Source organism: Zonotrichia albicollis, chromosome 3 (assembly GCF_047830755.1).
Source record: "Zonotrichia albicollis isolate bZonAlb1 chromosome 3, bZonAlb1.hap1, whole genome shotgun sequence".
Classification (NCBI taxonomy): domain Eukaryota; kingdom Metazoa; phylum Chordata; class Aves; order Passeriformes; family Passerellidae; genus Zonotrichia; species Zonotrichia albicollis.
The window spans coordinates 105449248-105475648 of NC_133821.1; the positions used below are offsets into that span (position 1 = coordinate 105449248).

At 40.6% G+C, this 26401-nt stretch overlaps 1 protein-coding gene across 6 annotated transcripts in view; it reads left to right on the forward strand.

Moving 5' to 3' along the window:
- FILIP1 (filamin A interacting protein 1) overlaps nucleotides 1–26401 on the forward strand; it is a 103940-nt gene that overhangs the window by 17788 nt on the left and 59751 nt on the right. For 4 of the 6 annotated variants that reach the window (XM_014269977.3, XM_074538363.1, XM_074538364.1 and 1 more), the window contains one exon: nucleotides 24729–25007. In XM_014269977.3, the coding sequence (XP_014125452.1) occupies nucleotides 24735–25007 (273 nt within the window). In that variant the 5' untranslated portion in view covers nucleotides 24729–24734. Of the gene's footprint in view, nucleotides 1–10957; nucleotides 11096–24728; nucleotides 25008–26401 lie in introns of those variants that run through there. The other 2 variants (XM_026795934.2, XM_074538362.1) reach the window with 1 other exon arrangement.

Here is a 26401-nt window from a genome sequence, read left to right on the forward strand (position 1 = left end):
CCTGAGCACACCAAGTGCCTGGGATCATCTGAACAATCACACAAAACATTTCTGCATTATAAAGCTATACTTCTTATTATTGAATCAGACTTTTCTAAGATTACAGCTAGAGAGACTGTTTTCCAAGCATATTTTGAACTTCTAACACTGAAAAATTCTAGCATTGGAAAAAATATTGTGACACATGTTTAAAGTGATTTTTTGAGTTAATTCCTTAGGCATTATTTTAGTATATATCCTCTGTATGCATCTTTTTTTACTATCTACTTTCCTTTTTCTCTTTTCATTAGATGAGTAAAAACAACAGAGACAATTTTAATAAAGCTCAGGGATCAGTGTTTCCACCTGAACTACCTTCATTAATGAGCACAGCAGATGATGCTTCAGTCAGATGAGTCGAAGCTAATAACACCTCATTGGGTCTTCTTAGTTCCTAATGGACAAACGGTGCTTAGAGCTAAAAGCACAATTGGGTGCATGATTTCACAGGACTATCTCCTTTTCAAAAGGCAACATGTAAGTAAGAAAAAAAAAGCCAATAGAAAAAGTTAATTTTAACCATATGTGCTTTTGGAGGACTGTTTTTTATTGAACAGCAATTCAATGAATAACACATAAAACTCATACAAAAAAGCTCCATCAGGAAAAAAATCCCCAAAACTTCTTGATACATCAAGAACTAAACTGTAAACAGCCAACAAACCAACCAGAAACTCAAAGAACCCCTTTGAGCCCTTCAGCAGAATAGAGAACACAACTCATGTTTGTGGGGATATCAGGCCTTGCAGGGCCTTCTGCACTGTTCCATGCAAAAGTAGAGCATTGGAACTTGCAGCTCATGAGGACTGACCAGATGAATTCCTTGGCCTTCCTCTCCTGTGAAAGGACTGTGGTGGTGCCTTAGAGCCCCAGGTGTTGCTCACTTCTGTAAGTGAAGCAGAGCCTCAGAGGCAGCTCCATCCTGAAATGATAGCACAAAGTAAAAATGACCACCCATTTTCTTCCACAAGTTTTCAATGCCCTGTGTTCAGTGCATGTTTTGTTAAAGTTTGAAAATCACAGTTTTAGAGCAAACCAAGAGACTTTCATCTGCCAACATGCCTTTCAAATCCTTCTCCAAGAGCTGATGAAATGACCTGACATAAAGCAGAGCAGAGGCTGCATTCTTTACAGAGCTTTGAGTGATGCATATTTTACCAACCCATCCATGAGAAAGAGATTCTTGAACAAAATGGCTAAGTGAAAGAAGAGATAATTTTAAAAATATGCTTAAATGGAATTTTAGTTGTGACATGCACCGTGAACATTGCTAATGATTTCAGATATAAGATTGTTTTGCAATTCAGAAGCAACTCAATACACTTTTAAATTGTAGCTCTGGAAACATAATTTATGTTTCTGTTACTTTTATCTTAAATAGTTTTTTGGCTTTACAAAAATTTAGATGCAGATTGTTTAAAAACTTGCAGCTCTAGCACTAATTCAACAGAACAGTTTCTGAGAAACAACTGTTACATCAATAAATATAAATATCTAAATACACGTAAGATTAAGATCCTTCCTATCCAACATATTTCACCTTTATTTTAGGTGCTTGAGGCATTAGCAAAAGCTTAAAAGTGTTATTGAAAAAGTGCTGTGACATCTGAGCTATGGTATGCAATTTGTTCACATGCTCAGCAACAAGCAACGTGCTCTGCCTTTCTTTTCTGTCCATGGGAAGAGTTGCTTTTGGATTTCATTTGAGGGTGAGGCAAGTACTTTTGAGATAACGTTTTGCAGTTCCCTGCTGCTCTGTTCTTATTTGCAGGCTCATTAGTGACTGTTTTGCAAGAATAGCTTTCACATTTGAACTGCTTAGTAATGGCAATAAATTTTTGTGGTTTTAGACTAACAAAAGTCAGCTCCAGATACCTGCCGGGAGGTATTATAATTTTTTGTGTACCTCAGCTCAGGATACAGTTGGCTTTTGTTGTTGTAGGGTATAAATTACAGTTTTGGTTCTAAAAATAGGAGTCCTTTGTATCTGAACAAAACAGTTCAATAAACCATCCTTGCTGAGATAACAGTATGTTTTTCATGTCAGAACTACAGTGGGACAAAGAAGCCTGCTTTCAAGGGTACCAGCCAAGACACAGTAATTTAAAAGAGCTAAGCATCAAGTCCTTCAGTTTTACTTCCACGTCTTGTCATAAGCAATCAGATGAAAAGAGGGAAGTCTACTGAATTAGTAGTAAGCCACCACTGGTTTCCCAAAGTGAGATTCAAGGCTTCTCTGTGTGGGCCCCTGAAATTCAATCAGCTGCAAGGAACTCTGCAGCATAATTAGTGGCAGCTGGGGATTGCATTTGTGCTCCACTCTGGGCAAGCAAACAAACCAACCAACACACAAACCAGCAGCTGAAAACTGCCAGCAGGGGAAAGCAAGTGCATGGCAAGGATTTGAAACTTCCCCAAAGCACTTTTTCTGTCTCCAGCTATTTTCAGTTCAAGAGATTGCCCTAACCTGATGTGGTTTATCTGGGTAGCAACCATAAGTGAGTATTTGTGCCAAGAATGTCTCCTCCCAAGTCATGTTAACTTCTGCATTCTTGGAGAAGGCATTCTGTATTTCTGCGCTTCAGTGTGTGAAGAACCATCCTGTTCTGTTTGTTGGTGGAGACTGCTTCAAAGCCCATGTAAAGCAACAATAATCAAAAGCAAAAGAGAGCAGGTGCCAAATGTGATAGGAGCATAGATTAGTTTTCTACTAGAACTCTATGGGTTTGAAAGATGTTCAGCATCACTCACCTTTCTGGCCCTCTTCCCAGACACAGCCAGGATGGAAGGCAGTCAGTGCCAGAGCCCTGCAGAGCTCAGATCCCTGCGCTGTGGATCACCAAGGAAAGGCAAAGCAAATGCTCTCTGGCTGCCATGATGCACAGAAATCATCTGATAACTGAGAGATCCTTGAGAACAGATTTGTCTTCCACAGAAAATGAAAACAAACAAACAAAAAAGGAAGCACATAAGCATATGAAATTGTTGTCCAGGGTTCTAAACCTAGAGTTAGTATCGCACACTTTCTGACCATCCTTACACTGTTTCTGACTAATATTTCAGAGGAGCACAGAAACTAGCAGTTTGACCAGTCACAATAGGGACTTAAAACCTACAGTGCTGGAGATTCCTTTGTGAAGCTATGTCTTGTTTCTGACGTTCAAACATGAACAAAATAATGTGGCCCATGAGGATTGTATCAGAATTTCCCAGAATAATGTGTAAATCCAGAATCTAGTGTCAGATAGTATATAACTTTTTCTTTTCAATATGGATCAAGTTTTTTTTCTAAAAATTAGCACAGACATTTTTCTCCCGTAAGAGAAAATATTTCAGAATATCAGTCTTCTGAAAATTGATCAGTCTTCATTTACTCATGACCAATTTGCTTCTGAAAGAGTTCAAAGCATGTGGACAGTTTCTGTTCAAATCAAGAACTAATTTTGCTTGAGACAAAAGTAGCAGTTTAAGTAGGAAAATTTAAAAGTAGCAGTTTAAGGAGGCAACATGGCTGTTTTGATGTATATGTGTCATGTGGACTGCTGAGGCAAATCAGGAACTTGAGAAATGCCTATCTCTTCTGATAGAATACTTAATCATATATAACGGTGTCATGGTTTAATCCCAGCTGGCAGCTCAGCCCCACACAGCCACTCAATTCCTCCCCACAGTGGGATGGGGAGAGAATCAGAAGAGTAAAAGTGAGGATATTTGTGGGTTGAAGTAGAGACAGTTTAACAGGTCAAGTGAGAGTCGCACATGCAAGCAAAGCAAATGCAGGAATTCATCCACCACTTCCCATGGGCAGGCAGGTGTTCAGCCATCCTCAGGAGAGCAGGGCCCCATCATGGGTGCCAGTCACATGAGAAGATGAATGCCATCACCCCAAATGTTCCCCTTTCCCCTCTTCCTCCCCCAGCTTTAAAAGCTGAAGGTGACACCATGTGGTATGGGACGCCCCTTTAGTAAGTCGGGGTCACCTGTCCTGGCTGTGTCCCTTCCCAAGTCCTTGCACACCCCCAGCCTCGTCACTGGTGGGATGGGGCGAGGAGCAGAAAAGGCCTTGACTCTGTGCAAGTTCTGCTCTGCAGTAAGGAGAACCTCCCTGTGTTATCAGCCCTGTTTCCAGCACAAATCCAAAATACAGACCCTTACCAGCTACTGTGATTACCTCTATCCCAGCCAAAACCAGCACAAATGGGAGCAGGAACAGTGGCTATGATGAAAATCACCAGCAATGTCAGAGTCAAAAGTGAAACTTTTGATTTGTTTACTTGAGAGACAAAGGTGTGAAGAGGCATGGAGGAAGGATGTTGAATAATAAGAGGCTAGAGAAGATGGATGGGTTGATGTTCCTTCACAATATAAGTGAATGTGCAAATGATAAAACAAAAAATTAAAATGAAGAAATGCATGCAAAGTTATGTAGATATATGTAAATTGATTGTCACTGTCTACTATTAAAGTCAGAAACTTAGAATGCTTTCAGAATAATTTTTATATAAGAGAGGAAAAGATGTTAGAAGTCAGTAATTCAGGTCCTAAGCCGTCCATTAACTGATGACAATGGAGACATGTTTTCCATTCTCCTGGATCCTTTCTTCCTGAGTATCTAATGCTGAATCTCGAGAGCTGAATTCAGCATTGCTTGCAAGAAAGTGGTGAGAGATTTTTAACTATTTTTTAATGCTGGCTAAGACAGTGAACTGCTAACAAAACCAGGAAACCTCAAGCTAGGTTTATGAGGCCATCTTAGTTGAGACTAGAGAGAATCAGAATTTGATATTATTAATTACCATAAGATATGATATTACAGTAATTTTGGGGCATCTTTGGAGTGAAATTTGCCTTCACTGAGCTATATGAAGATAGCATGCTGGTATTTTCATCAAAATTTCAAGAAAGAGCTACAGGAAAGTGAAACTATGTGTAGTACTGTCATGGCTATAGTTTGGTCCCATTCTCAGGGGCTCTCTGTGTGTGTCTGTGTGGGTTTGCATTTAGAAAGAAGAACTTTTCATAAATAATTATGATTTCATGAATTCATAAATGATTAATTTTTATGAAACCGTTTTACTGATTTTGGTGGAAGTAGATTTTTACAAACTGTTTATTTTTACCCAAGAAATGTTCTGCTTTGTAGAGTTCATACGTTTCTATTTCAAGCTTAGCATAAGAAACCTTGTAAGCATGAAAATAAAGAAGTATCTCCAAAACCAGACAACTCTGTTTTTAAAAAAGTCTTCCCTCTCATGTGTTCAACCCATGCTATGACCAACATAAATTAGAAACAATCATAATTCTGTTCCCTTGGCTATATCTTTTGGATACCCTCCAACATAAAATGCATTAGCACAAAAATGTTCTTGTCCTTAATTAATTTATAGCTTAGAGCAGAATACCATAAATAACAGTTGAACTTCAGCTGCAAAGGTTTTAAATCCATGGATAAAATATTTTATAAAAAATGTAATAAAGCTTAAACAGTTCTAGATGACAAGTAGAACTAATTATCAATAATCTTAGGAATTTTGGTGTTGGACAAGTGAATGTAAAATATTTTTATTTTGTAATATATTTGGGTTCTATTGAATTTGTTGTCACTGTGGGAGAGAAAATTATTTTAAGTTTTATCCCTACCCTGAACAAATACACTTACTAAACTGAACTATTTGGTTAGAGTTCTTGGTTTGGTTTGGTTTGTTTTTAAATAGCTTAAAACACATAAAGTATGCTGGCATATCTTGTTTTGAAGCATACATGACTGATGTGTACAGAATCTGCATGAGATATTTTACCTTTATATGGCAACAGAGGACTGGAAAGGATCTAATAGGTCATCAAATATATTGTTATAATATTTCAGGAAACATGTTTTATCATCTCCCTCATACACTTATCAAGTTCCACTGTGAGTGTATTTAGGAGTTTTGCTGCTTTTTCTCCAGCTGGAAAATTGTTCCCAAATCCCATTGCCTGATATGAGAACCTGTTTTAGGTTTCTCACATAGGTTGAATTCTGGTCAATCTATGCCATTGGGTTCCACTGCCAACACTGTCATTTAGTTGAAATGGCTCTCCCATCTCCCTGATGTTTGCCTCTGTGATATATTTACACACAGCAACTGGATCCCTTAACAGTCTTTATTTTGCCAAGTTAAACAAGCCAAGCTCTTCATTCTGTCTTCTCATATGATAGGCTCTCCATTACCCTGATCATCCCAGAAGTCCATCTTTGTACCTGGACAAGTCTGAGGTAATGTGCTACAAATGACAAAGTACAACAGTCTTGCATAACAGCACAATAAAAGAAACCACAGCAAACAGAGTAATAATTTCAGGCTTGCAAGGATGTGCTGTGCCAAATATTTAGGAGGTTGAGTAAAGGTTTTGAATCATCTGAGGGGATCTGCATTAGACATAATGTGGGTCCCCCTCCGCCTCCCCAAGTTGTTGATTGAAATTGGAGTATGAAAGGTTTTAGGGTTTCAATCAAAAGCTGGGAAACCAATGAAAATTTTTATTTGGTTGAGACCTTCAGCCACCGTTGTATGCAGTTCATTAGATTTCTGACAGTGATAATTGAAGAAATGGGTCTGGCATCTTGAAAGTTTGTTTGGCAAACTTTTACAATTATTGACTGGGCAAATTCCTATGAACACTGTATAATATGTGATGAACCTTTCCTGGAGAAGGCACAATTTCATTCACATGTTGCTCTTAAGAAATCTCAGTCACAGAGTTCAGAGGGTTGGAATTACCCTGGAATTACCTCTGCAGAGTGCTCCTGTTGGTGTGACCCAATGGAAAGCAGAAGAGAATGTGGGTACAACTGATCCCACCACCTCCCTGGACCACAGAGAAAAGGATGTTTGGTCAAATCCAGTGTCCCCCATGTCTCTTGTGCCATAGCTTCTTGGAAAACTCCAGAAGACTCCTGACTGCCAGATAATAAGACTGTGACAGCAATCTTTTTTTGGCTGTTTTACTTGTAATCCTCACTGAGTTGATAGTTTAATCAAGTTTCAAGGGGAACTTCAGAGATAAACTTTTCTCCAGTCATTCTGAGCCTGACATCCCAGTGCTTGGCATCAGGATCACTGCAGAACAGGATGTATCTGTAAGTGTAAAGGAGAGATACTGGGGGAGCATATGTTTTTCTACAGTCCTTCTTTTCTTAGGAATAAACAGGTTGAGTTCTGTTTTTCTGCCCTGTGGCAGAAGGCAAAAAGAGCTTTTGTAATATAGGTAGGAAAAGGGAAGCACAAGTTTAAGCTACTACATGCACATATGAAGATCAATGAAAATTAAAAACTTTTAAAACACTTGAACAAGAGCAAAGGAGAATCCCAACTGTGAATACAAGCAGTTAAGAAGACAATTAAAGAAATACATGCAGGAGGGGCTGCTTTCTGAGGACTGGGGATGCAATCCCCTGGGGAACAGAGACCTGAGGGAGACAGCTGGGGACAGCGCCAGGCCTTGGCATCAGGCACATTCCTGGAGATAGGAAGAGCCCAGGATGGGCTGTGGGCCCTGCTTGGTGCCCTCATGGGCAGGCAGGCAGGGTTGGCCTGTGTGTGGCTGTGTGGCAATCCTGGGACTGGGACTGGTGGCCCCAGGGGGGCTAATGTGGGGTCCTGGGTTCTTGGGGCACTGATAATAAATTAAATGGAACTGTAATTCTAACAAACACTTCTGATGATAACAGTGATAGTCAAAGGGTTGATTTGATGGTGGAAGCTGTCACACGGCTCCTGCCCCCGCAGTGGCCTGTGGGTCGTGGGAAGGAGGTGCCCCTTCCTGCATCCCAAGGCCTTGTCCAGTGGTGCTGGTGTAGGGTGTAGGGTGCTTGACAAATCAGCTTCATTTTCTGTCCCATTCTGACTGACTGTGCACAGCCAGACCTTCACAGTAGCCCACCAGACTGTCTACCCAGGACTTGCCCCTTGTTGTGCAATCTCCAGTGTAGCTGCTGGGGCCTGGAGTAAAAAGCAGCTTTGAGAGCTCTTTGCTTTCCCTGGCTTTTCCTTTGAAAGTCCTGGGAGGGAATGGTGGCTTGTAGATCAATGGGAATATGGGGACTTTCACTGACCCCTTACATTAGGGCTTCTTGGCAAACCTACCAAAGAAAACTTCAGCTTTCTTTCTGCTACGTTTGGTTTCCTGATCCATCTCCACTGGGGGAGAGGGAACACGTGTCTGTGAACGAGGAAAGATGAGAGGCTTTCTCCAAAACTAATCTACAGAGAATCAATAGCTTCTTACTACTCTGCTGAGAGTAACAAACAAAAATTATTCTGTTTCTTTTATCACATGATAAAACTCTCAACAGTTGGGATGGAAAAGGCAGCCCAAAAAGCTGTGATGCCATTGCAGCCCTGCTAGGTTTAAGTTGCTTGCGAGGGAGTCTGCAACCAAAGCTTTGTCTTTCATTAGTCTGACAGGGGTTTAAGAGCATTTTGAGGCACCTGTGTGATGTCTGTGAATGAAGTATCAGCTATATATATCAGTATTCAGCTCAGCAGCAAAAGCTCATGGGCTTCTTAATACAACACAATGATGTACAATGGGGAATAATTTAAGTGCTACAGTGATGTTCACCTTGACTCTTTCTTTTGCTCACTATTTACTGTGTCATCACTTAATTAAAATGAAGAAGAAATGTATAGGCATAAATATTATCTTGACATATTTTAATGCTTAATGGAAAAAGAGTGTACTGTGTCTACCTTATCCTGCTGCTTGGCCAAGAATTAGAGGATGGAAATTACTTAAATCCTATCTCTGTTCCAGGATGTCTCTTCTTGGGAAGATATAGGTGTTATTACTACTCTTGTAAAATGACTTTAAAACAATAAATAAAGGAAAGGAAGTACCCTTAAGGGCCTATTTTTAAACAATGTGTACAGTGAACAAGGTTTCTGTGAATCATGAATAACGCCACTTTTGTTTGCTTACAGAACATCAGACTTCAGTCTCATTTAGGCTGATGAAAATCCAGAGTAACCTCTTTAAACTCAGAAGAGTAAAGGCAAATGAAGTCAGAATTTGACCCACTAAGCCTTGGTCCACCCTTTTTGTGTCTTAATAATTAGTATGTGCTTGTTGATAGCAAACTCTTCTTTGCTTCTTGCACTGTGTGAATTGCATTGCAAATTCAGCTCTTCATTGCAAAAACATGTCTCATTTTCTTTTTCTAGGTCTAGATACTTTTAAAGACAGTAGTCTTGATCCTTCCTCCATTCAAATTAATGAAAAAAAACTCACTGAATTTTTTGAAGGACAAATCTTTCACAGGCCAAAGAATTAATTAGTGTAAATCCCATGTGTCTCATACAAGTTATCTCTGTTCTGCTTCTTGTGGATTGTCATGAGAGATGTGATTCAGAGCTTGTGGTATAACAGTGTGATAAACCGAATTCTTGCACATGTAGGAAATGCTTTCTGCTATTCATAAATAAATAAATAGGTGATTGCTCAATCTTTTCCAAGAAGTAGCTGCTGCTCAAGATTGAAGTTCTCTAAGCAAATTTTCTAGAAAATGAAAATATTTTCAGTAAAATAACCTTCCTGTTAAGCTAAGTTTTCCTTAATATGTATGCACCAATTACAGCTGGTTAAGATTTCATTACTGTAAGTCTCCTTATATTGCCCATAATGCAATAGATCTTGTTCTTTCCACTTAGAGCGAGGGAAAAAATATACAAATACCAAGTGGATAGTTACTATTTTGCAAGAACTCACATACAGTTTGTTAAGAAATAATAGGCAAATGGGTCATACACTGCTCTGACTGCTACTAACTTAGTGCGGTAGTGCTTTGTTCCTTGAATGGTAATGTTCCTTGTATGGCTATACTGTTTCTAGAACTACATAAATTATTTAAATAACAGTCATTTTGTAGATGTGAACAAAATTGTTACTGTTTTATTTAAAAAGATCACAGCCCCCCAGAACACCATGATTTCCTAGCCCAGGAAAGACCTCCATGGTCTCACAGCCCTCAGAATCTCTGTGAGCTCTGCCACTGGGCCTGCCTGGATGCAGCACTGCTCAGACCCACTGGCTCTGGTGTTTCCATGCCAGCTGTGTCTGGAGTGTATTTGACCTGCAGAACTTTGTCTATGCCATAACCATGCTGCTCAGTCAGGAGGGTCAGGGAGTCCACGATTCTGTTTGTTTAGGCAACCCAAACAAATGCATGAATGAGCTTTTATCACCACGAGACCCTGCCTTTGTCCAGCGCGATGGCTCTGATCCCCATAGGCCCAGCAACATCCCCAGCTCTCCTGGAGCAGAGCTCCTGGTTCCCTGCACATCCTCTGTACCTCCACAGCATTTGGAGTTGTCACCATGTCCCCAATCTTCCTTTGTTTCGTGGGCTGTGACAGAAACCATGTCTGCTGTGCTGCAGGTGGCAGCTGTGCTGCAGGCTGCCTGCAGTGTCACTGATACTCTGCTGTCCTGTCCCCACGCTGTGTCACTGCCCTGCACATGCTCTGCTCAGTGAGGAGCCCAGCACTCCACCTACCAGCTTCTCCCCTCGTTACAGCTGCTTTTTTGGGATGGAGGGGTTTCTTGGTGTCGATTGCCGAATTACAGCAGAAAGCTGTGACTTGTGGCACGGCTCTTTGGAGGCAAAGGGAGTGTGAGGTGTCACCACCCAGTTGCTGTACTGTATCATACCTGCAAATCTTCCTGGATTCTTCAGGCCACTGTGCACTGTCACAGCTTTGGAAACACAAGGATAAAGCCAATAGGAGTCTCTAATAAAAAATATTAGTATTTTCAAGCCCCTTAAGATGTGGAAACCTCTCTTTTCTAGCTGGCCTGCTGGCTGGCTGGCAGACAAGCAGAATGTGCTGCTGCTCTCTTTCTCCTGGCATGTGGCCCCTGAGCCTTTTCTCTTCTCCAGGGAGCAGCAGGGACCCCAGCCAGCCTCAGGTGGGAGCAGAAGAGATGGCACAGGGACACCTCTACCCTCGACTCCCTCCTCCCCACTCCGGACCCAGATTCTAGTGGAGCCCCTGCCCTGGGAGCATCCCTGACTCAGGTATTCCTGCACAGCACGGGCCACTCTGCTGACACAGCTCCCAGCTGGAGCCACGCTCCTAAATAAATAACACCCAGCAGTGTTGCAATAGCACGGCTGGAAAGCAGTACCTGAGCTTTCTGCAGATGTCAGCTCCAGGAGGTAGCCAAAATGACTTATTTCAAACCACGACCATGTGAACATGAAAACCAAGAGTTTTTCAAAGGCTCATCTGAATTGCAGAGCTGTTAAACCCTTGGGGACTGTTGACAGTTCCCAAGGACATCCTCAATGAGCATTATTTTCTCTGAAATTTTTTAGCACAATGAGTTAAAAATAAGCATCCTGAGTTAAGGACTTAGTGTAACAAGGACCAGGCACCATGGAATCCTATGACCATATGACATGTCTTACAATATTCATCTTGGATTTTTCTGTCTTTTAAAAGCCCCATTGCTAGTATCACATTGGTTATACAGCATTCTTTATTTCCAGTTTTAAAGTTCCTCAAGGTGCTAGAACATACTTTGGAGCTGTGAACCCAGCTCAGAAACTGGAAGGCAAGCACTAAATTATTTTATAAAAATTTCACTGCTTTAAGCCCAATATCACATCATATTTTTAAATGCCTGAGTCATTTGGAAAGCTCGGGACTATCTGTATTAATTATGGTCCCAGAAGATCTATCCCAACAGTCAGAAAGCAGCTCCATTTGTAGTCAAGGATTGCAAACACAATCTTCCTGGAACTGAAAGTTGCACATTGTGCAACTTTTATGGCTTGTATGGCTTTTCTATTTTTAGTTGTTTCAAACCTGCAATGCATCATCTAATCCTCCTTAAACTGTCATCCATAATGCTAATTGACACTAACTTGGCATAAGCAATTTGCTTTCTTAAATTTATACAGTTACTGCTTTATCTAATGATGTTAAACAAACAAAACTTTATTTTTCTCTGATATAAAATTGATGTGAGTACAAACTGGTAACGATGTGTTTCTAGTTATGGACTTCAAAACAATTAACAAAAAAAATTACTCTCCCTCCCAGTATTTTCTTTCATTCTTTTAAAAATATGCATGTGTTATAAAGTCCAACAACAGTTCCATTATTTCAGCAAGCCATTTATTTAATATTTGCCTGTATAGACATTTAGAAAAGTTTCTCTGAGGTTTGAGAAAGACCAATATAATGGTACTTGTCAGCTTTTTTGAATACACAATGAGAAGAACCATTTTCAGGGTTTTTTCCTTTCTAGAAATGCATCTTCAAGGTATAAGAGATCAGTCAGTGGCAAGTATTTACACAGAGCTCCCCAACCTTGTTCTTGCTTGTTTAAATAGTTGTCTGACTACCTGCAAAAATTCTTTCCAAGACCTTGTGTCACACTCTGGCTGAGCAGAGGACAGGGGACTTGCCACACCAGTTCATGACTTTTGTACCACATTCCTAAATGTTGGGTTCTGCCAGTATTTTTATTTTCTAGGCTTTCCTATCCCTTTGATTGTAATCCTTTGTCTTTGACATGTATGCTTATCTAACAAGTCCAAGGTTTGTCAAATCCTTGGTGTTTGCTGCTTCCACAGGGTGAATTCTAGTGCCTGGAAATCCAGTGCTGCAGCCAAGTCATTCCACAACACTGGGATGTGCTCTGAGCCCTTTTCCATGCAGGCTTTTGGTTTTTCTTGATGGCAAAAACTAATAGCAGTACCAGTAAGAACAGTCAGAATAGAGATATTTTTTGCAAGCATGACAGCCACCTTAGGCTGAGCTCGTGGCCATCTGCCAGCTGTACAGGGTTTCTCTAAACTCTCTGGCCATTTCACATCAGGGTGGTTTTGCAGGCCTAGAACTCACTCACAAACTGCTGGTTGATTTTTTTTCTTTTTTTTTTGTTTTTAATTTATGTTGGGTTTTTTGCAGTCAATGATATTGTTCAGCATGAATTGAAAAGATGGATACCATGTTTCTGAATTTACCATGTTTCTGAATTTACTTTGCTTAAATGAGTTGCATAATTTAATATAGGGGCATAGGGTGTATGTATTACTCAAATTCCGTTTCATTTAGCAGAGTCTTTCAGGTTTAAAGGTATAAAATATTCTTAATTAGTAAAAGCAAGGAAATATTTATTCAACATGGGGACATAATTCTAACTTTTCTGAAAGCCTTGGGAAATATTTTCAGTATATATACAGTGGAGGCTCAGCTGTTTAGTTTGAGCTTGCTTTTTTGGCACAGCTGTGCTTAGCAGTTGGCTCTTGGATGCTCTGGAGAGCTGCCCTTTAACTTTCCTCCGGCAGGTCTGAAAAAACCCTCTTACCTCTGAGATTCATGCAGTCTGTGTGTGGACAAATGCAAGGAAAAGCTCTTGGCTGTGGTCTCTGTAGTGAATAGCACCACAGGAAGCAGTGGCAGTGAGCTCACTCAGACACTCTCACTAGGTATATTCAACTGAGTGAGGTTTATTCTCACTGGGAATAAAACAGTAAATGAAATGTGACATGCAAAACACTAAATGAAATCTTGTTCCTTAAGATAACTGAGTATAGCACCTTGAATATGACAAGAGATGGATTTGCTTCCTCAAAGGGGGAAAACTGGCTCATCTGCCCTTTCCCAATCACAGCTTGGTCACAGCAGAGCCAAGACATGACAGAGCTGCCAGTAGCAGCAGCACCTGGCCCTGGGTCCACCACACAGGAGAAGCAGCTCCAAGTAATTTCTGTCACCTAAACTTCCTTGAAGGCAGATGAAAAATATTTAGGAAAAAAATAAGGAATGCTGAGACATTACATTACTGCAGGGTCAGACAGCTTTTCACTAAATAAAGAAAACCAGTGATGTTCTAATGTGTGCTGCTTTCTTACCTGACCTACCAATAATATGCCATCTGTATATGCACCTCTCTCTCTCTCTCTCTCTCTTTTTTTTTTTTTTGGATGGCGACCAAAATTTTGTGAAATGTCAAATCAGTCTTGAAAATTTGTATTCCAAGACCCAGTGATGCCTTAATATTTAGAGACATCCCACCAATTCCCTTCAGCAACAGAGATCTCCTCTGCTTTTCTGTCATTCAGCTCCTCATGTGAAATAGGAACTTGAAAATTTTATGATTCATTTTTTTCAGATTTTTCATTAATAAAAATTAGTTTCTAGTTTCACCTTCCATAACTGAAAGAAACCTAACGTAGATACATTTTTATTGCCCTTTCCTAAATTAGTTGTTTTGTACAATTACAGCCAAATTCTCCCCACTCTTCCTCCCAAGAAAAGAGTTCAGCATTGAGATGTTGTAGCTGGAGTACCAAATGAGCTCATTTCCAAGTTAGGGAGCTCAGTAAGGGTCACCTATTGACTCTTTTCACCTATTTCTTCACAGTATTTTTAGAATTACTGTGTTCTCTGCCCCTCTCAGGCAGAAGTGTGCCTGCAGCCCAGGTCTGATGCCTTGTAGAAACAACACAAGCCACTCCAGTTTGTGACTTCATTAATACAAAGCTGGCAGGGTTGGTTATAGCAGGGACTGTGAGGGCAGACACGGTTCCACAGCCTCTGCCTGGTCCACACTTGCCACCGAGTGTGGCACTGTGTCAGATGCTGATAACGAGGTGCCAAATACCTGCTAGTGCCTCCCCACCCATCAACAACATCGGCCTTTGTGATGATGCATTTCTGGATGCAGCCCCAGTTCATCAGCCAGTTCACTGATGTGCCCAAATTAAGGGTGCAGCCTCTTTAGAGAGATCAGGGCTGACTCAGAGGGGCAAAACGGAGACCTCCAGCCATGAACTCTCCCAGGGAGAATGGAACACCACCACCCTCGACCTTCTACCATGGGAAGATAACCAGGGGAGGCTTTCCATGATAAAGAGGAGCCATGCTGGGGTAGCAGTGGGCACTGGAGCTGCCTGACTGAGGAGGAGGAGGACGAGGATGGACCTGCAGTCCTAACATGGCCTCAGAGAGCTCAGACTCCATTTCAAAGACACTGCAGATCATGGATGGAACCGAAACCTCTACCTAAGTCACACAAGTGAAATACTTAAAGCTGAGCATTATGAATTTATACCAGTGCAGACAACTTCAATATCATGTAGGCTTGTAAAACACCCACTCCATTTGTTGGATCTCTTTTTAATATCTTTCCATGGCTGTGAACTGAAATTACTTTCTAAGAAAAGCAGCTGAGAATGTTTTCCTCTATCCTTCCTAGTTAAAAAAAAAAAGAAAATTAAACCCATTTAATGAAGTTAAGAAAGGTAGAGTGTTTGGCCAGTTGCAACAAGACAAACACAATTAACTTATATTTTATCCCTGATGAAATTGGATTTTAAGATGTCACAGACATTAAAGAATCTGGCAACAGGTAATCCTAGTAATGCTAATGCAAGACCAAGCTTAAGCGGAAATATTTATTTGCTTCTTCTTTCTCCTTTCCTTCCTTACTCAAAGTAACTATGCTGTATTTCAGCTTAGCCTGAATTTTTGCTCTGAATTAAAAGGCCAGGTGAAGATTTAAGCAGATTAACATTAAAAGGCTGTTAAAAAGCCCCATCAAAACCAGCTCAACCTGTACATGCAGGATAACTCTTTAACTTCATTCTTTTCAAGTGAAGAAATTGTTGTCTAGGGATTTTGAAACCATGACATTACAAGAGGCATGCAAATATGGTTTCTAAAAATGAAAACTATTAAAGTGGCTGAGGCCATTCTCAATGCCAGGTGAGGCATCTGCAGATTTTTGTGTTGCTCCCTGTCAGCAGTGTGAAACATTGGTATTATTTAAATCATTTAGGCTGACATTTACTTCTTTACTTTCTTTGCCACAAGTTCTGAAGTCAGTGGAAAGCTGCAGGATTACAGGGAAATGATGACAGTCACTGGGCTGGCACTGCCAGGAATGAAGTAAGACTCTCCTTTCCTTTTACCTCTCTGCAAACAGTAATGACAAGTGAAGGCCAGGGCTTTGAATAATGCAAGGGACTCTCTGGAGCCTCACAGTGCCAGTCCCCTGATCAGTGACAAAAAGAGCTCTAGGTTTGTGCCACCAAGCCCAGCAAAAGCCAGGATAAGGCTGGTGTGAAGTGAGGATGTTGAACAGCTTCTCCCTGTGCTTCAGCTTCTCTGTCTCTCCCTGCTCCAGCTGAACCTCTCTATCACCAAAATACCCCTCAGGAGCAACTTAAAAATATGCCTCTAGAATAAGTACTAGAGTTCAGCGTGCCTTGATCTACTTGAAAAATTCGGGGTTTTTTTCTGTTTTCCCACCACCCACTGCTTATTTTCTCTCACCAGACTGTGTATTTATGGTGAGTTGCACTTTCCCTTAGCACGGCTGATTAGTTTTCCATTTCCTCTGTTTGTAAAGGCTGGGAAAAGGAGAGGTTGTAAATTAAACAGTGAGGGGGCATGAGCACAGACACTGGAAGGTGAATGTGTGTACCCTTGCTAAACTCTTGCAGTGGTCCTTGGCACACTTGTGGCCAGGGCACTTAACACCCTCCCATCCCATCTGAGAGACGTTTCAGGAGTTAGCATGGGCTAGGAGCAATTCCCAGTGGGCACTGTGGATGCAGCCAACATGTTATGGATGCTAAGAGGGCTTAAGAGCCTGAAGTATTTTCCAGGACAGCTGGCCTCACAGTCAGAGAGGAGTCCTGGGCATGGTTAATCTCCAGAATACGTGTAGCCAGAGAATTTTTTTTTTCCCCAATAGGAAAAATATTGTTGTAAAACCACCAAAATTGATAGTGAAACCCAAGGCCAGGTTTAGAATCAGAGACTATTTTTAACTCCTTGCTTTAAAACCAATTAAACTTCACAGAGGAGGAACCTTTTGGGAGGTGGAAGGCAGCCCAGTCTAATGGAGGGGGTTAAATTCACGTCTCACCAGATGACAAGGCATTCATGTGCAAGCTGGTACTCTGTGTCTATCAACAACTGAAACTTCCTACAAAGGAGCCACTGACAGAGATTTGGAACTTGCTCCCTGCTTTGGTTAACAGTTGAAATTTGAGATGCTGCAGATGGCTTTTTTTACACTGTTGTCTCTTGGAGACTATATTTGTAGAAGATACAGGTCCTCTGTCTAATTCTTTTCCTTTTGCCATAAAATCTGTAAGGGTATCTACATTGTGATTAATTTTTTTGTTTTTTTAAAACAAAAGAAAGATTAATTAGTCACATGTAAAATGTAGCTATAGTTTACTGCTTCAGTAAAATCAGAGCTGTGCTAATTATGGCTACTGAAAAGAAGACAGGTTCAAGATCCACATCAGGTCACAAGGAGACACCAAAATGTTTACTTCTACCCAAAGCTTGGAGTTTGCTTTTGGGACATTAATCTTTTTGTCTCATCTCATATTTGTTAAAAATACAAGTTAATTTTGAAATAAAAAGTAATTTCAAAGTGAAAAGTTGAAACTTATCTTGTAGAAAGCTAAGGACTTGCTCATTTCTTAATTGTATTTGCTGTTTGTCCCATGGTTCATCAGTAGGTTGAAGCAGGCTTGCAAAGCTCAGGGAATGACTTTACTTTCTGTGTTGTATTCCCTCAGTGATATTTCATTTTTAGATATTTTGGTTGGTCATAGTGAGGCTACAAACAAGGCAAGACCTGTGATGAGTTTGAGCCTGCTCCTGTTTACTGCTGCTTTCAGCAGTTTTGTACCACCTTGGCAGGAGACTGTTCACTGTTATAGGAGCAGTGGACTTTAGAAATTACTTACTAGAGACACCAGAGTGTTGTTCCTATGTCCACAGTGTATTTCACCTTGTGGGTTATCAGCTTGGTTCTATGCTGCCAACAGAAAGAAGTGACCAGTGCTTACCTAACACCAGAGATTTTCCAACTGCAGGAGTGAAAAACCTTTGGTAGGCCAGCTAATCTGCATCACCTCTCTTACCATTCTCCAGGCACGTTCTGCCTGTCAGGGGATAAAACAAATGTTTAGGAGGTTTGGGCTGGAACTAATGGTGACACTGCTAGTGTTGTCTTCATGTGAAGTTCACAGTTTGATTTGAAATGGGTTAACTCAAAAGAGCAGTGAGCTGTAAAACAATATGTGAGGAATCATGACAGGGCCCAGCGCTTAGCCCAGCGCTCTGAGAGTGGCTGCACCAGCTGGGTGCAAGGCCCCAGAAAGCAGCAGCATGACTTTCCTCCAAAAATTCATTTTCCTTCAGATCAGAGGTATTCCTGGCCCTGGGACACCCCAGTGTGCTGGGAAGAGGGATGATTTGCCCATCTCTCCCAGCCCAGCTGAAATGGGCTGGAAGGGCTGCACTGCAGGCGCCTGGCACTGCTACCACCCTCCTTGCTCCTGGCTAGTCCCTCTCAGCCACATGGCCACTCCAGAGAATAAATGTCTCAGCCCTCATCAGACCTTGTGACATGTTTGTCTAGTGGTGTCAGCTATTTGAACTGTCTCCTCTGTGACTCCTGTTTGTGCTTTCTGGCAGCTGGGAAGCACAGTAATCAAAACATGGGTAGGGTGATATATAAAAGTTTATTTTTTTGACTCAATTATGATCTAAGAGCTTATCATTCCTCATGCCTCATGCATCCAAGATGTTTTTCCAGATGAAGCCTGGGAAACATGAATCTTTGTGAAACAAGTCTATGTTACTCCTTAGTTGGTCAGCATGCATTACTCATGTAAAAGTATTCCAGATGAAACCACAAGTTTTCCTGAAAATGACAAAATTAATGGAATTATACCAGCACAAACTCTGTTCTTTGTAAACCTGTGCCATAATTTAGCTAGAGAAGAGTTTACCTTGGAATTAAGAAAATGGAGTTAAAGTGGTATAAATCTGCCTTGGTGATGACTGTGCTTCCTCTTTTAATTTTGTGAAATCCTTTTCTGCTTTCATGCTGATTATACTTATTTAGAAAGATAACTGGATATGGAATTTTCAGAAATCTGTTTTCTTCCTGAGAGTACATTTATGCTTATTCATATTTTTTTTCCAAGCAAAGGAACTGTTATTGATATACTCCTTGGTGAACACAGTCTGTGTGTTACTATGTGCCGCTGTTACAAGAATCAATTTTAAAATAAAAAAACAAGTCTTTGATAAAACAAAAAGGCTTTGCTGATTCTCATGCTGTACCTCAGCAAGCATGTCTGCTATAACCTTGCTACTTTTCTGCACTACTTGCAAACAGCAAACCCCACTATGGCAGCAGTGTCAACAGGATGAAGCAAATATTTATTCTCCAGTGCATGAGGCTCAGCACTGGGTGCTGTTCCTCCTAACACCTGTGTGACAAACACTTTTCCAGGGCAGCAAGCAGACCAGGTGAAAGGATGAAAGCAGCAATGGTTTACATAGCTAGACTAGCCACAGGTCCTCTCCTAGTCTGTACAGGAATTACAGCCCAGTGGTTTGGTTATTCAAGCTGTTCACTAAGTAGAGAATTGTCCTGATTCAAAGAGTATCCATTGCTCCGTGCCAAGAGTCCAACAAGAAGGGCAAGCAGCAAACGTGCTCTCACAAAAGCACATTGGCAAAGTGTAACACTGTGAAAAGGAACAAAGACCTTTTCTTGTTTGCTCAAATCATGATGCATATGAGGACAAGAGACTGGGGTTACACAGCACAATGGATTAGTACTTTAGGCTTGAAAATTTAGAAATTCAGGAAACTCCAGGATGACTAAGGTCAGATATTTTTTCTGTTCTCCATTGTATTAGTCATTAGGTTTATTGCTCTCCTCTGACTATCATGACTGAAACAAACACAGGAGTCATCTGCAAAAGCAAAAGCAAGAATGAGGTCTGCATTCCCTTGGCCGAATCCATTCACGGTCCAGAGTCTGTCACATCCAGAGCTGCTCCACGCAGTGTTAGAGTCCAACTGCACAGCATTGCTCATCCAGTGCAGCCACAGCTCCTACTGGGCCTATCACCGCCTCTTGGGAATGTGATTCCTTTTACTCTTTTCCAGGCAGACAAAATAATGAACATCTGCAGAGCCCAGGAAAATGACCTGGAATAACCAATATGAAAACTAATAATTTTAATCGGTCTCTGAGGTGGTATGAACAGTTGTATCTCTACATGATGTCCTGTGAAAGCCAGGTAAACTTAGTTGTGGCTATCCAGATCCCTTGGGGCTAAAGCCGTCCATTCCCATCTGGGGTGGTTCTTGCTGAGGACTTCTAAGCCAACAAGGTCAATTTGATGCCCCCATCCTCCTCCTGAAATTTGAGAAAATGTCTTCTTCCCTTCCCTTCCCTTCCCTTCCCTTCCCTTCCCTTCCCTTCCCTTCCCTTCCCTTCCCTTCCCTTCCCTTCCCTTCCCTTCCCTTCCCTTCCCTTCCCTTCCCTTCCCTTCCCTTCCCTTCCCTTCCCTTCCCTTCCCTTCCCTTCCCTTCCCTTCCCTTCCCTTCCCTTCCCTTCCCTTCCCTTCCCCTTTTCTTGTCTTGTCTTGTCTTTGATGGTTTTTTTTAATTGGTACCTACTACTTTTAGATACAGACTGACACTATGTAAAAAGTTTTCTAGCTCTCCTCATCATTTGTGGGGTGTTTCAGATCTGATGGAGGGTTTATATTATTTGGTGTCCAGTTTGAGTACATTTAAATTATTTTTCTCTCCTAGGCTTATATAGTGATCCATAACCACCAGGCAGAAACTTGTCTTGCTCAGTGCTTGAGTTCTCCTCAATCAGCCCTGTGTACCCAGGCATTTCTGCACATCACTTTGCTCCACTCCAAATTCCTGCACAGCAGAGCTCCTGAAAGATACAGTTCCCAAAGTCACAGCAGAGAAACAAATTCCAGTTTTGGTTCACTAACCCAGCTGCACTGTCCCTGCAATACTTTTTTAGCCTGTCAGAAACCCAGCACTTTCATGTCATACTCTAATCATTTAGATCTGAAACTGAGATCCAGACTACAAACTTATTGCCAATGGCAACAACCATATCATGGCTTTAAATCAACTTTTGTGCATGTGTGTGTGTATTATAACATTAGTATTATTATCTTAAGGGAAAATGCTGTGGAGCCAAAATCATCATGTCCAATTAGCAAGAGGGGCTGCACATTAAGTTCAAAGAGCCCCTTTGCGTTATCTGATTCCAACAGAACCAGTAACAGAGCCTAATCTAACCTGCCATTTCAAGAGCTTTGGGGAGAACAAATTGCCATCAGAGGGGGAAAGAACTTGGAATAGCATGCAGCCTGTCCTCTCCTGACATCCTACTCAGCAAATTCCTCACAGATTTCCTCCTAATGTCAGTAAAACTAACATAAAGGTTATTTCATAAAATCTTCTGTGGATTCTAACTTGTGAAAACTGAAGGATCCATGCCCAGAACAACAATTCAGGCTCATGTAAATGACCATAGCATTTGTCCTTTGTGCATAAAGCTTAAAAAATGACTGAACCAGAGGAGGGGCTGAAGAGTTCCCATGCCGAGTACCAATGCTGTGAGCACATATTGAAATGAGTAGCCAATAAATGTCAAAATCAAAGTGACTGATCACATAAAGTCTTCTTGTTTGACTGGAAACTGTTAGGAAGGGTTCCCAGCTTAATATGCAATTTGATAAGGAGTGGGGAAAAAAGAAATAGAGTTAAATGCTAGAGCTGTTATAAATCATATGAACTATTTCTTCAGGGAACACAATCCCTTCAGCAGATCAGGAATGCTGTAAGATATGGAGATGTGGTCAGGACTGACAGCAGGAGGTCATTTGTTACCAGTGTTGGACTGGCAGTGTCCCCAGAATCAGTTTTGGAACCCTGGTGAAACAACAGATAAGCAAAGTTTTGGGATTTGGATATTTGCATACTGAAATAATGTCATGCAAATACTCAGAAACTTTCCTTTATCGTGATGCCATCAGAAATGCAGACGGATATCAAAAATGATAATGCTGAGCACTCCTTTCCAGCACACAGCATTTCAGCCAACATCACTGGTATGTTCTGGCTACTTCACGCTGCTCTGATTAAAACTCAGTCATCCTTACAGCTGCTTTGTGTTCCTAGAGCACTGCACAACAGCTGGATCGTGCCGTTGATTTTGGCCCTTAAACTCCTTGGAAATTACTGTGCGAATATCGAAACCTTGGCCTTTTCTATCAACATTTAAGCTTCTGTCACCTGCATCTCTGCCTTCAGCACATGACACCTTTGCATTTGGGTAATGTGTTGAAAAAGTATCAACATCATAAGGAAAGACAGAGTAAGTGTTAGCGTTATCCTGACTTTGGCAGGCTTTCACACTAAGAAAGGCTGTTAGGGGCAGTGTCCCTGAGTGTGGAAGACTGTCTGCCACACTTACTGTCAGGTAAGGCTTGCTGCAAAATAAATCTAAAATTTAAAATAAGTTTTGAAAGAGACCAAGTTCAATCTCCTCTAACAGCAATCATATGCTAATTAGCCAGATGATGCAAAATACCAGGTCAATTGGTTAGTCCTCTCTGTTGCCATTTTAATGAACATAACTTTGCATTTGTCCTTGGTGGGCCTCTACTGATTTATACTGAGCATAAGCATGCTTGAAATATGCATTCCTAATTTCTCTGTTAGCAGGTTGATAAGCCTATAGTCAACTGCTCAGTCTTTACACAGCTTCATGAATTGTTCTCTCAGCTCCCACAAGGACAGATGGATCAAAGTGGCTGTCCTGAGTTATGATGTGCCTGGGTGACACACCACCTTTCATGAAGTCTAACAAACTCAGCTAGGTGCATCTGGTTTATTATGCAATGTTTCAGGTTGATGATGTGTCTCAACTAGACATAAGTTAAATTTAACATTAATTGTGCACTTTCAGGTCACCTTGCTACAGAGAAATCCCTAAAATGGCATGTTACTAAGCAGAATATACTGTAATATAATAATCTGTTTTCCACTGCAAAACATATACAAGACAGTCTTCAAATATTTGTTCTTAAAACATGTGGGATGTCCTGGATCCATGAAGCTATTCACTGTAAGCCATAAAAAATAGGTTTGATTTAGAGATGAAAGTGGCTGGAGGCTGTGACCCACAGGGACTCAGAAGGAAACACTTAGAAAATAGAGACAGATTGAATCCCAAGTGCTCTCTCCTGAGAGGAAGCATGGTTGGAAAGTTTCAAATCCATTAAAGTTAAACAAATTGAAAAGCCCTATCTGAGAGGAAACATAGTACTATGTTTATTTTTCCATTATAAATCTGAAACCTAAAAGATTTCCTGAGGTTCTCAGGTATTGTTCATGCTTATAATGGAGATCTGTTTTTAGAAAGTGTAATTCATGTATTTAATCCAAACTGTTTGATGAAAAACACCCTACATAGGCATTCAGGAAGCTAAAGGCCATTGTGTACCTGTATCACATATTGTTTGGATAAGAGCAGGCCTACAATGCAAGGAATCTCTTTGTGAAACTCTCTCACTCCAAAATAGAGGGTCTAATTCTCTCCCTGTTTATGCTGCTGGATGAATTCCGTTGAATTAGTGAAGACATGAGTAACCAGTCATAATAAAAGGACAATCTTCATGCTGAGTGTGAAACTACAGAAGTGCAAGGCTAATTGTGGCAAGCGATTTATAATGCTGGCCTGAGTCAAGTACATAGGCAAGCCACTGCAGACCCAGTGCAATTTAGCAAAGCTGAATAATCAATGTATTTCAGGTTTTGCTCCCTCACTAATGAACTGCTGCTCTGAACTCCTTATCAGAAGCGCGTGTGATGTTATTGATGTCGAAAAGCATCTGTTTGAATAATGAGCAAACTGCAAACTAACACCAGGGATTAATTTAAACAAGAGGAAATACTTGGAAGCAATGGAATATTTTTCATTAGATTTATTGCTATAAAAATTTAGCAGTACAGTTGGTCAGGTGACAGAGCTGAGAAATGTTTGCTGTCATAGTCTAAGACTCAATGTAGGTGCTTAAGAAGACAGAAATGTGAGTGTTGAATAACCATGACCTGACATTTTGGAGAAACCCCGAATCTTCTGGAAAGAGTGTGTTGATATTGCCCATTTACCTGTTAGTGATTTAATACCATTTGTGCTCATTTTTCAAACTTCTTTTCAACTTTCCTTTATGGAACTTATTGTCTAATAATCCTGTGCCGTATTTGCCACCTGATTTACTCTGCATTCTCCATTTTTCTTGGTTACCTGCAATAAAATAATTGCTTATTTCAGAGAAACAGCAGACTGACATTCATTATGCTTTGGCACTCCACTCTCATATAGAATTTCTACTCCAGCAATATGCTTTTCAAAAATTTAATCACATTTCTGTTTCTCAATTAAGCCACATGTTAAATAAGATCTATTTGACAACCTGCTTTGTTTTGTGGTGTTGAATTGGGAATGATTAACACATCAGCTGAAGAAAAGGAAACACTAGAACATGTTGTCTCACATCAATTTTAAGTTCCATACATTTAAACTCATATCAGCATTTGGCTTGCTGAAAAAGATGGCTGATCTTACCTCAGGACTTTTTTTCTGCCACACACAGAGTTGTTGGAATAGTTGAGCTTTCTACCACAATCTCTTGAGCATGACAGTATTCTCCAGTTTTTAGAAGATTGTTGTTCTTCCCAAAGGCATCATTTCCACTGTGGCTTTCTTTTTTTGTAAGTAATTTAGTTTACAAATGCATCTGTATGTTTGTTTCTTTCTAGGCAGGGATGAGGTCCCGAAACCAAGGTGGAGAAAGCTCGTCTAACGGGCACTTCTCCAGTTCCAAGCCTGTCATCAGCCACACAGAGAATGAAAAACTTCAGGAGGATGCCAAGAAAAAGAACAAACCTCATCGGAAGGAAGATGAGGTCATGGTTTCAGCAACTGTCAAACGGCACTCAAAATCACCCGGTCCTAGCGAGAGAAAGAACAAGAAGTCCATAGAGCTTTCTAAAGAAGACTTGATAAAACTACTCAGTATAATGGAAGGAGAATTGCAGGTAAATTAAATGTCTTCTAAACCATATTTTCTACGTACCCATCTATTTTTAGGTTGTCCAAAGAGCACAGGGCTCAACTAACAGGAACATCCATATTTAAGGCAAAGGACCACAAGGAGAGAGCAGTGGTAGTTGGTGTTTAACAGTCACAGTTTTAAGTGATGCTTTATTTCCCACTGCAGCTACCAAAGCAAGATAAATTACAAACACCTGTCAAAGAAACACCTGACAAACAAATGTGGATCTGCAGGTGAGGCTGAAAACAACCACAGAGGAATCAGTGGTGGGTGGGAAGAAGGGAGCAGGAAAGACAAGTAAATACAGGGAATGCAATTACAGTCATTACTGAAAATATTCAAGAGGCCAATATACAAGTCAGGAATACTGAAAATGGACTCAAGATGTCCCCTGGAACTTCTGCATATTTAGATATTACTGAGGCCTCAGCCAAAGCTCTGCCTGTCCTGTCGGATTTCCAGAGCCCAGTGCTTTGCACGTTCCTTGCCTTTCAAAGATCCATTCGTTTATTTCTTGCAGCAGTGCTTGCTTGAAAGCTTTCTCAGTTGTCCTGGTTTGCATGTTAATTCAGCCCAGTAGTAAGTCCCTGATGGCAGTCAGCTTTGCACTTAACTTGTTCCCAAATGTCTGTCCACTTTTGAGATTCTCTTTAATGCTAATACATCACTGAACTCTCTGTAGCGTGAGAGATTCTCTCCAGAGAATTTCAAAATAAGAAGCTGAAATGTGGTATTTCAAAAAGTCAGTATGAAGACTTGTGGCTTTTCAAAAGTTATCCCCTTTTGTGGTAGGACTGATTTTCAAATTCACATGTTCTTTTGGTTGTACTTTAGTGACTTTTTTTACTGAACCTATGGACAAGCAGAAAAACGCCACCCAAGCTGTGTGAAACATTTTGTCTTAATCCCTTTATTCCAATGAACTATTACTGTTTAGCTTTTCATAGAAGGCTTTACTTTTCCCCACATTCATAGCATTATTACTTTAATGCTGAACTTGTTACCATTTTATCTGATTACAAGAAGCAATTGTTCTGCTAATTTCTTTGGTACATGAGTCACCATTAGCACAACTCTGAGATTCCATCTCACTAAATATCATTACGTATCACTTTTTCTGCACATAATTCACCTCTAGTTTGTCAGAAACTACTGTTAAATTACAAGAAGTATGCATTCAAAATAAATAATTTTGTCAAAGACAGAAAATAGTCATTTTACAATGAAAAACTACAGGGGAAAAAAAGGAAGAAAGTATGTTGAATGCAATTTTGCAGAGGCAAAAAGAAATTACCATTACAGAAAAGTAACCATTTTTATTGTGCTCAATTTGACTTCATTCAAAATCTTGTATATGTAATTTCCTTAGAGATGGAC